General features: G+C 39.1%; 1 protein-coding gene across 7 annotated transcripts in view; it reads right to left on the bottom strand.

The window, feature by feature from the left end:
* The window catches only part of ERBB4 (erb-b2 receptor tyrosine kinase 4), a 590,714-nt gene that overhangs the window by 116,338 nt on the left and 460,806 nt on the right, over window positions 1-13,570 (bottom strand). For all 7 annotated transcript variants that reach the window (XM_084524744.1, XM_084524743.1, XM_084524742.1 and 4 more), the window contains 3 exons: window positions 4,178-4,310; window positions 1,405-1,527; window positions 170-268 (listed from right to left, as the gene is read on the bottom strand). In XM_084524744.1, coding sequence (XP_084380870.1) covers window positions 170-268; window positions 1,405-1,527; window positions 4,178-4,310 — 355 coding nt within the window. The remainder of the gene's footprint in view (window positions 1-169; window positions 269-1,404; window positions 1,528-4,177; window positions 4,311-13,570) is intronic.

Below are 13,570 nucleotides of genomic sequence, written 5' to 3' on the forward strand. Positions count from 1 at the left end.
TATGTTGTAGCACTCCTTAAACATCAGCACGATATTGGTACTGTGTACAAATCTCCTTGTAATATTTAAATATAAGGAAAAAGAACTGACAGGAATTCTTCTTTACAACCTCTGTGGACTGAAGAAAGATCCCCCCAAGACTCAAAGTAGCTGATCAGCTCCTACTTACATCCATAAACTCCACATTGGCTTTGGGACCAGTGGTCTCGTTAAGGATCTTAATGGCCACAGGAATCTTTACAGTTTCTCCTTCGGGGACCCAAATACCCTAGAAAGACACAGAAAAGTGACAGAAGACTAATAAGACAACAATCATAAAGATTTCACTCAGTTACATTTCTTTTTGATGTATTTTGTCACATTATGCATCATTATGCAGTTCAGTTGCAAACATCGGAACTGAGAATACACAAAACAAGCTATAAAAGAAACAAGGAAAAAAATCTCACAATACTACTTCTTACACCAAAACTCAACCCTTATGTAAAGTGGAATGTTAATTAAAAGCTGAGATAGCTAAGAAGCAAACCTTGTAATTACAATTCAGCCTGTCTCTTGGGCTACTTTACCATCGCTCTTATCTAATCTATTCTGTGTTCCTGGGAATCTTGTGTTACCTGTCTCTATCATTTTATAATTTTCAAATTTATTATTTGAAAAGCGTTGTGGTGACGTTGTTGTAGTCATCTGATCTGTACTTCTTCCATTGCCGCCCCCAGTTTGGAGACAGACACCATATCTATGCTCCTCCACTGCCCTGGACTATCACCTTTATTTGACAGGTATGGGTTCCTCCCAGAGGGTTTAGTGATTGGTTTGACTTGCTCCTTAAGCCCTACTTCATGCCTTTTGAAATTGAACAGGACCAACAGATCTAAAAAAAAAAAAAAGTAAATAAAGTCTTTTTCCCTTTGGGTTCTGCTCCTTTATCCGGATTGTTCTGGAGTGCATTAACATAACTAGTATTTCCTACGAAATTGGAAGAAACAGAAGGTACTAAAATTTAGATAATACTGTATAACATCATATAACAGCTATTACACGACCTATTTGTGAAATGAGAGACAAAGTTTATCTAACTTCTTAGAACTGTACTGTAAAGCCATCACGTAAGAACAGAACAGCCAACATCAATACTGCATTTAAAATCAGCAGCAAGATGTTCTGGCTTGTGTGGTCCTTTTGCATGCAAGTATGCTCATGGCTGACACTCCTTTTCTCACCAAGCAGTCATGTACATAAGCCTGCCTAACACTGAAGTCTTAAGCCCACTGTTCTATCAGTCTCCCAAATACATAGGGCTCATGAATCTACCCACAGTAGAAGATGCCTTGCTGCAATGCAGAACTTGACTGTTCCCAAGTTAAATGAGGCCAGTCACCGCTGCACAGAGGGGTCTCTTACCTTGTATACAGTTCCGAAGGCTCCAGAGCCAAGAACTTTGACTCGTTTCAGTTCAGTTTCCTTCAGGATACGAAGCTGTGCTTGGTTGGGTGCTGTGCCACTTGGAGTTAAGGGTTCCACAAGCTATGAAAGAAGTCCTACAATGTTAAGTATCTGAAAGTGTGAAAACCCATCAGAAGTTTACACTGAAAACAATCAAGCCAGTTTAACACTGAAGTAAGACAGTGAGGACTACTGATCTGCCAACTTCTGCAGGAGTCTCACCTTTAAAAGTAAATCAATCAAATGCTAAGAAACTGAGTGACACGATAAAGAAAGTCCTCACTCACCACGTGATAATTTCCACCAGGAATTGCATGATGGAATTACGAACCGGAAATTGAATTGGTGTCACAGTAATGCACCCAAGGACTTTCACTAATGGAGGCAGTATAAATATTTTCCACATGACAGAAATACAGCATTTATTATCAGCACACCACATTCTATTTTTGCCTATTTTAGTGCCTTTTAAGTTGGCCATATTTCTTCTAAATAACTCTGACTTAATGGATCATCACATTCTTACTCTGTTCTGGAGAAGGGACTACTCTTCTGAACTTCTGCTATACTGTATAAGAGGACAACTTTAAGGAGAAAGCAACTTAAAGCAGACAAGCAATTGTAACAACCACTAATTTACTGGGGGGGCGGGGGGAGAAAGGCACAATTAAGCAATTTGCCCAAGATGACAATCATGTCCCAAGAAATCTTTATAAATGAACCACAATAGCACATTCAGTTAAAAATGCTCTCAGAAATCAACATGGTACCGTGTCTGCCAGGAAAAAAAAACAAAACAAAACACCAACCTATGGTTCTTTAAAAATAAATTAAAAGTAAATGAAAAGGACAACATTCTAAACAATTCTAAAATAGCCTGTTCCTTTACAGGATGAGAAAAATAATTCAGGGCTACTCCTACTCAAATTGGTTTCACACCGCTGCAGTATTTCAAAGTTGTCTGTTTACAAGGCTAAATGCTCTGTGCTCTGCAGTTTTCCAACTGCTGCTATGGCTCTTTGAGTATCATGGACTACTTCATCAGTTGACCAGATTACTCTGGCTCAAGTAGGAAGACTGTTAACTGGAAATTACTGGAGTATGGAAACATAACAAAACCAAACAGAAACAAGACAGGTCATCATAGAAATAATTTTTGAGATGCCTTTTTTTTTATATAAATAAAATAATTCTCTTTTGTCCTTCCTGTTTAGACACCCAATACTAATGCAATGAAGGAAAGAAGGCTCACTATAAAAGAGAACCAGGCAGACTGGAGGAATGCTTCGGTACTTTCAGTTTGTGAAGAGTGAAAACAGCTTCTGTGCTACAGGCCACCAACACACGTATGGCTGGGAGAAGTAGTATTGTGTGCCCTAAAAGAATTCCTTGTAGAGTATTACTGAGAATGACTGATAGAAAGATAGGTCTGTCATAGCCTGCAGCTAGAAACAGAGACTCTAGCTGAAGCTCTGTGTGTTTATTTCAGGATACTCCTGATTTAATTTTCCATTTCTAAGCCAAGACAACAGCCTCCCCACAAATTCAGTAGAAGACCGTAGTCCCTCAGTAAACATCATCAGCCACAGCTTTTATCTGATCAGAGAACGAGGACTTCAAAGCCAGTACCTCACTTATGCAACACAGTCTACTTGCTTTTGCTTAAATAGGGGCTGATATGATGTCAACATTTACCTATCTAAAAGCACTTAGTTAAGCGTTCCATAAACCTGAACAGTATTTAACAAACAACACAAATTCTAGGCAGGCATAAAGGTATTTAGGAAAACAGATTAGGGATGCATAAATCATTTGCTCCAAGGCGCTACAGTGGAATTAAGTGGAAGCAGGACCCTTAAAATAACAGAGAACAGCACTGTTAACAAAGCCCTATTGAAGTATCAGTCGTTAACAGTATTTCCAAGCTTTATCATCTCGCAGGCAGGAACCCTTATTTAATATCATCATCAAAGTGTCTCAAAGTACAGGACTGTGTAGACAGTAGTAACCACTTTTGCTGTAACTGACAAAGACTAAGTATTATGGTTAAGAATATTTCCTAGATTGCCTCCTCCACTACCTGCAAATTGAAGAGCAGAACAGAATGGACGCAGCTTTCTGTCCTATAGAACTGTTACGTGCTTTTGGCAGCAGAACTGTGAATCTTACTTGTAAAGTGTCTTGGCTTATTAAAGCACATTATTACTACTGAACGGAACTAGAGGCTTTGACAAAATTTGGACCACAAAGGCAATACAAGTACTGGAGCAAAGAGTGAGTGGCAATACCAGCAACTAAGCATTCCTAATGAACTTAAGTTATTACCAGACATCATTAAAGTAACCTACTTCAATCAAAGTTGACTTCAGTATGCACTGGATGAAATCTTGTCATTTTAAAGCACAAGAACTACTGAATATATTGATGAACTGGGACAGAATTTCAACAGAGAGCAGGATAAGAGCTTAAAAATCTGGTGGAACATGGCTATGTGATCATGTGGATCTTTTTTAGATATGAAAAGCCACAGATCCGTGTAGGTACGGAAAATTAGCGTGTTGAAATAGCATCATTCACTTCATCAGTTTAGTCCTGCACAAGTTAGCAAAAGATTTCTACAGACCTTTACGGTAACTGGATTAGAGACCTCAACATCCTTAGTACAGAAGCAGAACAGTTTTGCACACCTTCCCAAATTTAAAGTATTTTGTGAGAAGGAACACATGCTCACCTCAGTCTCCAGGAACCTTCGCAACGCTCTCTTCTTCTTAATGCTCTTGCGCCGAACATACACAGCAAATGTCAGGCCCACAATGACGATGATGAAGAGGCCACCAATAACTCCAGCAGCAATCAGAGGGGTTCTAGCAATCAGAATCAGAGACTTCATTATTAGCTAGGTGACAGACCAAAGAATGGCTAGGTACATAAAATATAATCACTCGGAAAACAACTTATGTTGTAACTGTTTTACGACAGTTACTTAGTCCAAATAGCAATTCAGGGGAACACATTAACTTGTGTTACAACTATTCTTGTTTTTTAATCTATATACCAGGTTCACTTTTTTTCAAACTGCCATGCACATGTGAAGAGTTGTGTGGACAAGGAGACACAACATGCACTTTGATGGCAAACGCAAATCTGCAATGGCAAAATGAGGATATAAGCATCTGGAGTTCTCCTGCAAGAGGTTTACCCATGCTTACTTTTGGGTCCAACTAGATTAACTCGTGGAATTGTGCATTTAGAAAACCAACAACCAACTAACAAAAATTGCCTAACCTACAAAAACACGATGTGCCTTCCTCAGTCTAGGGAAGCAAGGAGCATCATACACAGACCCTTTACTCAAATGGAGGATATTCACACTTGAACAAAGTAATTCATTACTAGTACCACACACCCTCAGTTCACTACCATTGCACAGGACTATTTTGGTGATGGTTGCACCCATCTAGTTCTGCTATTAGCAAAGCCAAATCCCATATCAGAAGACAGCTGCGTGGGAGCCAAAAAACTTCTGTGTGTAACAACAAGCTAGGGTCAGCATTCCCACAAAAAAAGTAGTCGTTCCCCCACAACTCCTGCAACACCTTTCATCTCTCCAGGACCTTGAGCAGCATCAGCTGCAACTACTAGCTTGTTTTTCCCCCAGATGTAAGATATAATTGGCTGGCATGGTGGTAGATACTCCACAAGCACAAAATAAAAACCGTCTCAGAGATTCACACTGACTTAGTTGTGCACATTTGGAAATCCCCCCCACAATCAGTGGAGAAGAACAGGCTCCTGACAAAGAAAAAGTGAAAGCAGCATGTGCTCTCAGTTTTGTTTCTCTCCCCTTCCTCTGCAGGTTGTACAGCAGCCTCCAAACCAACACCTTAAATTAGGCATTTTCACAGAATGCCAGCAACTTACTAACATAAACACTTAGTGTTTAACATCCCAACAACGATGGCTGGACAGCAGCTGAAAAGATGGCTAAAAAGGAGACGGTATGACAACCGTAGAACATAAGTGGTGCAGAAATCACTGCCTTTCAACCATAGGAAATAGGTTAACAATTGTCAAGATTGTGGAAGTATCACTGCTGTGGTTTAACAGTCTCCCCCTGTTAAGCCTGGATGATGATGAAAGATACATTATAGATTATTAATATTAAAAAAAAAAAAAAGTAGCACACAGGTATTGAAAATTTGAAGGAGTCACTGACAGAAATAGTAAATTGATTTACCTGACCCTTATTGTTCTTTTATGTCCTATCACACAGCTGAGCAGTGGGACACAAAGCCATCTTACCTGGTTTGCCCTATGAAGGTGCATTACCACTGCGGACCATTCTGAAGCCCACGTCTGAACTGTCCTAATTGCCTGTCATTACTGCACTTTGCTTCAGAGAGATCTCAAAGCACTCAACCTGGATTCCTTTCAGATACCAACCAGAAACGTATTTCTGGAGTGTATTTAACATGCTCCAACTCCTAACTGCCCTTAAGCCCACAGGATCCAACCAGAGCTTACACAAAGAAAGACGCCCAGAAGCAAATGTAGGCTAGAGATTCGGTCAATCACCTGTTTAGTAGTCCAGATCCAGTCCTGTTGTGGCATTCACTTCACGTTAACCCAGAAAAAGCATTATAATGGCGCACCTAGTTATTACAACACTCTGTTTGAAGCACCATTACCATGTTTTCTCAGGTAAAATGCATTAGCAACATGGAATGCTTTAAGGCCTATTATAGTTCCAAGACTATTATGGAAACTGTAATGCCTGCAAATATGGAAGCTGAATGTTGTTTAGGTATAAAACAGATTATGATGTTTGGGAAGTACAAATCCAGTACTGCTAGACACTGCTTCTTCACCTAGTCTGGCCTTAAGACACATCTTCCTTTTTAGTCTCATCGATTACTCTGCCAGTGGAGTGCAGAACCCAGGTTAAAGGTCTTGGCATAGCCACCCGAAACACGCCTCTCTTCATTTTCCATCTGCTTTCCATGATACTGATGCCAGGAACTTGTTAATATGAACAAGACAGGCCACCAAAAGACTTTTATGAAGCCACTACTAATGCTCTTGAGCAGCATTCTTTTCAAACAATGTATGAACAATCATAGATTTTTTTTTTTAACACTACCAAACCAGAGTGGCAAAACCAGGAGACCTCCTGACTTTGAAGTGCATTAATAGTAACCATCGTACCAGCTGCCAAAAATAGTTTTATGATACTATATACACCAAAAATGCTCCAAAACAATGTTTAAATGAAAGACTATAAATAAACAATTCCTAAGAGGACATAATGCCTAGTCAAGAAAATAAAAGGAAGTTACACGTTTCTTGCGTCCCTTTTATTGTTATAAAGTACAAAAGTTCAATATGAATCTTTCATGATTCATCATGTCAACTCTTGCTGACTTAAGAAGGAAATCATTATTTTTAATGGTGAATTGAAAAAAAGCTAGTGTTCTTTTTTTTAAAAAAAAAAGAACAAACTTCAAACAAACAAGCCTTTAGTCACTAACACAAAATATGCTCTAATTGTTTATTGCATCTGAATTTTCAGGAGCTACCATCTAAACACACTATTAAGCTTAAAAAGGCAGCAAGAGGGGAATGAAACAGCATATCAGTAAAGATGTTTTTCAATGCTGGAAGAACTAAAAAAAAGTTCTATGTTTAGCTCAAACAATGACCAGCTGCCTTCACTCCTAGGTCCACCATCCTTGCATAAAAATCATGACACATACAAACATCACAGACCTAGAGGGATGCAATTGTACACCATGCAACTTCTCCTCGCCCTACCAACACTGAGCTAAGTCCCAAAGTCAACAGCCATGAATTTTAGTTGATACACTAGCAAATGTCAAGTCACTGGCCTGAAGCTTTCTGGTATCATCAGCACGCTTCAGTACCACATCTCACTGGTGTTTCCAACCACACACAGAGATTATTTTCTAAGCATTTAAGCTTTTCAGTTGTCACTTTCCCCATTTGGGTTATTTTTACTTATGTTAATTAGGCTGAGTTTGCTTTTTATATTTTCTGCTAACATTTTCTGCTCTCCTGTATAATTTCTCCAGTGTTTTTGTGTGTGCAGTATCTCACGTTTAATACCCTGCTGAATTTCATTAAAATGCTGTTTACTTCTCTTTTAGATAATTGTTAAAGTTGTTTAACACGGATCCTTGCAAGGTGTTACTGACCAGTGAGACAACTGAAGAAACAAAACCTTTCTCCCATTCTTTTTTTTTTTTTTTTTTTTTAAATTCATTCTTTTTTCTTTTTTCTTTTTTTTTTTTCCACATGCACCTAACCATCAGTTCAGCTTCACAAACAAGCTGGACATGCACAAAGCTCCTTATCTCCAGTGGCATTAAGGATTTAATCCATTTATATTACTATTACTGCCTCACAGCCACCTCTGTGAATCCAAGTGGCTCCGTTAGACCAATGCTAACTACTTTCCACTTAAAATTACTTCTATGAAAATTTACAGGAGCAATGTTAATGTTGTGACAAAAGCATCACCCTCAAAAGAGACATTTTTTTAAAGTCACCTTTAAAAGCAGAGAGGCCATATTTCTCTGTTAGGACTCAGAAAGTCTAAAATCAAGTAAAGGGAGTAGTCATTTGCTGGTCCTGCCCGTCCAACATGGATATGGACAGCCAGAGGTCGAATCTAGCTCATGTTTCTTTCAGCTTCACTATGGACTCACCAACAGAAACTGCTGATACAGAGGCCACCTTCCTTTACAAAATGAAAATCTACCCCAGAGGGCATAAAAAACCCTCTCTGCTAAGTGTTTCTGGATTTTATGCTCATCAAAATAGACTTACAAGTCCAAGAAATAGGGCCCTGAATTGCAATTCAAACCCACACGATTTGCTATCCCTCACCCCTCCACCAGCTGAGGACAGAATACCCAATTAATGACTGGAAAAGAAGGCAGCATGGGAGGTGGTGAGAGGGGGAAAAAAATTCACTACATGTGAAAAACTCAGCCTTCTCAACTGGAAGCTGCATCTATCTGTGGCTGAAATTTGAAAGTAAGATTATAATATTCCCTTAGGAGAAATAAATAATATATTTTTCTTTTTAAATGTACACAGTGTTTTCATATTTAGAAGCATGTAATATAAACTCCTGCGCATCAAATTTGAGACAAGAAGTTCAAAGTTAGCGTTCCAAGATGGACAAGGATGCTCAACAGGGGAGCTTGTATCATTTTACTCCAAAACATCAAGACATCCGCAATTCCCAAAGCGCAGAGAGTCAGGTATTAAAGCCTAATTACTGATTTTGATGAGTACATGGTCTCATACTCTAGACTGGAGAACACAGCAGCAGGAGGAAAGGAAATAGTACTGTGGTCCACAAAATAAAGCTGAGAAAGAACACCTGTTTTTGTACCTTTGGCATTAACCCACGTAATACAACATGTAAATGAACTGAGCTTGGAAGCCAAGCTGTTAGAGAGCTTCCAGTTCCCACCTCAACCTTCCCAGCCTTCCCCACTTTAAGATTTTTTATCTATACATCCAGACAGAAATCATTCTAACTTTGAATATTTGTGAAGTGGTTGCTGCTGGGAAATTTTCTTTTTCAAGGTAATATTTTTTTTTCTGATGGACAATTCACACATTCTGCATTCCTCTCCCCTTCCCTCAGAAGGGAATTCAGGCAACTTTCAAGCTGCACTTTCAGAGATTTAACAGATTCTGCTAATCCTGGAACGATAATCTTTGTATTTAAAACATACAAGATAAACAACCAGAGTGAGAAGTAAATCTGAATATGTTTTAAGAGCTTCTCTCTGCTGTGCAACACTTCTCTGGCAGACCTCTACAACTGCAATTGCTCACAAAACAGTGCTCCTCAGGGCAGGAAGAATTCATCTACTATTCTTCACATCAAGATGTGCTCTGCTTTACATCTTTCCTTTCCAAGAACAAGACTCACTTCTCCCTTTCTCCGTGTAATCCGAGGATGTTTAAACACTGAACAAAATGTTCTCTTATGTTCAGATTAGCTTTTATCTTGTGTAAACACAAATTATAACAGCTGATCTCAGGATGACTACCAAATCTGACATTTAAATGTAGATATTAAAATCTAGATATGGCCTAAATGTATTCCATCATACCATCAACTAGCTGTAGTTAAACTCTGGTGCCAGGTAGTTTTACCCACAACTTTTCAGCATGAGCACAATGTTGTAGTCCCCATCTAGGTCCATTCAGTAGTTGTACGTTTCTAGATCACTCAAATCGTGCACTTCAAAATTGTCACCACCTTTTTCAGCTGAGAGCCAGAGTTCTCAGCTACGTGCAGAACAGATGTGCCACAGATTGAGATGTCTTGTTGAGAGCAACTGAGATATAAGGATGTATCAAAATGCTTAATGCTGTGAGTGACATAATTTTCTGAAGGCTTGTGCATATTTTGGTTATCAGAAAGCGTTTGCTGAAATGACGGTCAAAAGACAAGTAAATACATTGTGTCAATTCCTTGAATTGTAAAAGTATATCCTACTCAATTCTCAGTGTGTTTTTATTTCATTTAAGCAAAGATACGTTTCCTTATTTCACTCAGCAAAATAAATGGTGGAAAAATAAAAATTGAGGATAGCTTTTAAAATGAATTCAGGCTAGAATTCTGAGAATTCTAGTGTATTCTGAGAATTCTCGTGTATTGAGAATAATTTTTTGACATCTTTATTATCCTTAAGCACACATAGTACACACTGCATTTCTTGAAAACTAGTTTTAAATCCAAATGGTGATTTAAGTATTTTAGGAGAACAACGATGTTTCTATTTTCACCTTAAGTTACTAAGAACTGTTTTACCTCCCTGTTAATATAGCTGACTGGGAATAAATACTGAGATCGCTCTAACTGCAGTAGTAATACAGAGGCTTTTTGAGAGCTTCTCTCTCCCTATGACTGAAAGTCTATCTGACATCTCTTGCATCCCTGATATTTTCATCCTGAGATTTTTATCTTTTGCTACAACAACAACAAAGGAATGCTATTGTTAGGAACTTGCACGGTGACTTTGTTTTGAGGCTTGTGCTTTAAGTAAACGGATTAATGTTCCTTGTAAAATATGCCAAGTCAGGTCCCACATAATGTGGATTGATTTATCTGTGACAGAAAGCCGGTTAAATCCACTAGACCGGACTCACAGGTGAAGCCAGTTCATCAAGTAAAAGAACAATCCTCTTTATAAACTTGTCATATTTCCCATTTTCATTGCAAAGAGTAATATTTTGCTTCAAATAAAGAAAACCAGGCCTGTAATGACCATGGGCACTGATGGACTGCTCTGAAAGTAAAACCATTGACATTAGCTTAAGGAGTCTCTCTCTGCATAAAGCATTCCTGTTAGAGGCAATAAACTCAGGCAGCAGCACACAGGCTGCCCTGCAACCGGCTGTAGTCAACAGGTTCTACAATTATTTCTGTGTGCACACAATTATTAATAAAAACACAGGCTTTTCTCAAACAGAAGCATAAGGTGCATTCTCCTGTATGATATGACTAGACACCAGTCTGTCTGGCAGCACTGCTTTCTGTTCACAAACTGTCAAAGCTAAAAGCACCACAGAGCTGAAGCCAAACACACCACATGGCTCGGGGAGATGAGAAATACAATGCATTACATCAGGAGGTAGCCAAACTTTCAACGGGGGCTGGCTGGGTCAGACAGAGAATAGAAATCTTTGCACAAATTTGGCCACTGAAACCAGGCAGGAACACTCCTTCACTGTGCAACTGGCATTCAGGGCATATTTTATCACGTTTGTATCATGGTTATGTTTTGGTACCTATTGCATGTTCTAGCAGACACTGGAGGCCCATTACTGTCACCCTACACCTGTACAACTTTTCAAGCAGACAGCCAAACTCAAGCCTTGGTAAGCTCAATGTATCTCAGCTTGCTTTTCAGTTTTGCTCCGCTAGTGACAGCACAGAGGAGTGAATACTGCAGCCAGCACTAACAGCAATTCATTAGCATTTCAGGTGATGGTTTGATTCAGTCTTCTGTGCTCTTTTGTCTTTACACTTAACAAACAATCACAGAAGTGTCTGCTCACACAAATATGTGGGAAACAATGCGTGGGGGGAAAAAAAAAAAAAAAAAAAAAAAAAGAGATCCCTGAGGACATGCACTCATGATGAACTAGTCATTCACTACGTGATTCTCTACAATATCTGGAACCCATCAGGAGAAAGTCACTTCAGTTAGGTGGTAACTCAAACTGTAAAGACCGGAGACCAAAAAGAAACATTTGAGAGTATTTTAACTAACCAAGACAAGTAAACCCATACAAATACTGTGCTCATATTTTTCCTCAACACTTTGCAAATTCCACTGGTAAGTGGAGTTCCAGGTGACCCTTAGCTGTAATTGAGCCATTCAATACATGAAATACCCAAATCCATACATGACAAAGTGAAATTTTGCTTCTAAGACTGCAGCGGTCTTTCAGAAGATTTAAGTAGCACAGCACAGTTTCAGTAGGTATTTGGCTCAGTGGTTGTGCACAGCAGACTCTTTCCTGTTTTGCTTTGAATCATCTGGGGCAGTGTTTGCTTGCACAAGCTGCAAGAATCTTTCATGGCAGCGAACTTTTACGGACTGTATTTGGGGATCAGGTCTGAGATTCCGTCATTGATTGCCTCTTTCTGAAGACTTCATGACTTCATGTTTCTCAGAGTCTGCTCATAAAAGACAGCCCCAACTCCCACCAGACCATTTCTGGTCCAGCAGTGCATCTACACTTCTCTGAGCAAGCCTCTTCACATGAGCGAGCAGACTGAGGTAGTACTAAGCTCAGCACTGGACACTGGCAGAGGGGGAAAAAAGTCAAAACAAAATGGGACATGATAAACCGATGAGAGCAGAACAGTCACACTGTGTTCCTGATCTTCAAGCATCATGTCATATCCAATCACTTGTTCTGTGATAAATGGAGAGCTTACATGGGTTTCAGCTGAGTTCTTTTTTAACAAGGGATGACATTAGATCATCTTTGAAACATATGTTCAAGATTGAAGTTAGAGTGCATGAAGATTTGTAGGTTCCTTTTTAACTGTGTTTGGAAATTTGCACCCATATATTGTGCATGTATTACATATATAAAGGACTAAGACTTTCCTTCGAAGTTTAAAGCAAAATACTAACACTTGATTCCACATTGGCATAAATGTTCTCTCGTATTTGAGGCAAAAATGCCTCAAAAATGGCCATGTTCCTGCTGTTAACTTGAACAAGTTATTTTAGCCTCTCCTCATTAAAGTTTCTAAATATGCAAAATTTATCTTTGTGGAGCATGGGAGGGAATAAATGCGGCCAGTGCTCATAAATATCAAGCAAAATCCAAGGTAGATAAAGATCGGGGCATAAGGAATTTTTATTTGAATATTCCTGATGCTGCTTTGGGATTTATAACAGTAATATTACAAGGATACTATCATGTCTGTTTAAATGCCCTACATAAATTACATCAATCGTTGGAAAATCCCACTTGATTATGAGGAAAAAGTGGTAGAAGAAAACTGAGATCCTAATTTTGACACAAGGCTTAAACAGGACCACCCCCTACACCAGGATATATAACATACCAGCCCTCTCCAGGAGTTCTTCCATTGTCAAGAGGAACAAGGATAAACAAGTAAAACCTGCAACTCCTCTTCTAGTCATCATCACACCATCACCATTTCCCTACAGACTACTCAAAAAAAAAAAAAAGAAAAAAAAAAGAAAAAAAAATGTTCAGCTTAGAAGCTCCAAACCCACCCATCTTCACTTATCTGCTCTGACTGCACAGCCACCCAAAGGGATCTATTTCACTTCACTGTCTGTAAAGGCTGCTAAGGGAAACCAGTCTGTGAATATTATCCCTACCTTCTATTCTCAGCCCTACCAGTGAGTTTTGTGTCCATGTACACAGCAACCTCCTATCACCCTGATAGTCACAGATGTGACTTGATTAGAAAAACAGCTTGTGTCCATGGTGAGGATACTGCTGAGCATAACCTAGACTCTGCAACAGCTGTTTTATTATGATTAGTTTGCAGTACAGTATGGCCCACATAAAGGCCAATGAT

The sequence above is a fragment of the Aythya ferina genome, assembly GCF_964211825.1.
Source record: "Aythya ferina genome assembly, chromosome: 6".
NCBI lineage: Eukaryota > Metazoa > Chordata > Aves > Anseriformes > Anatidae > Aythya > Aythya ferina.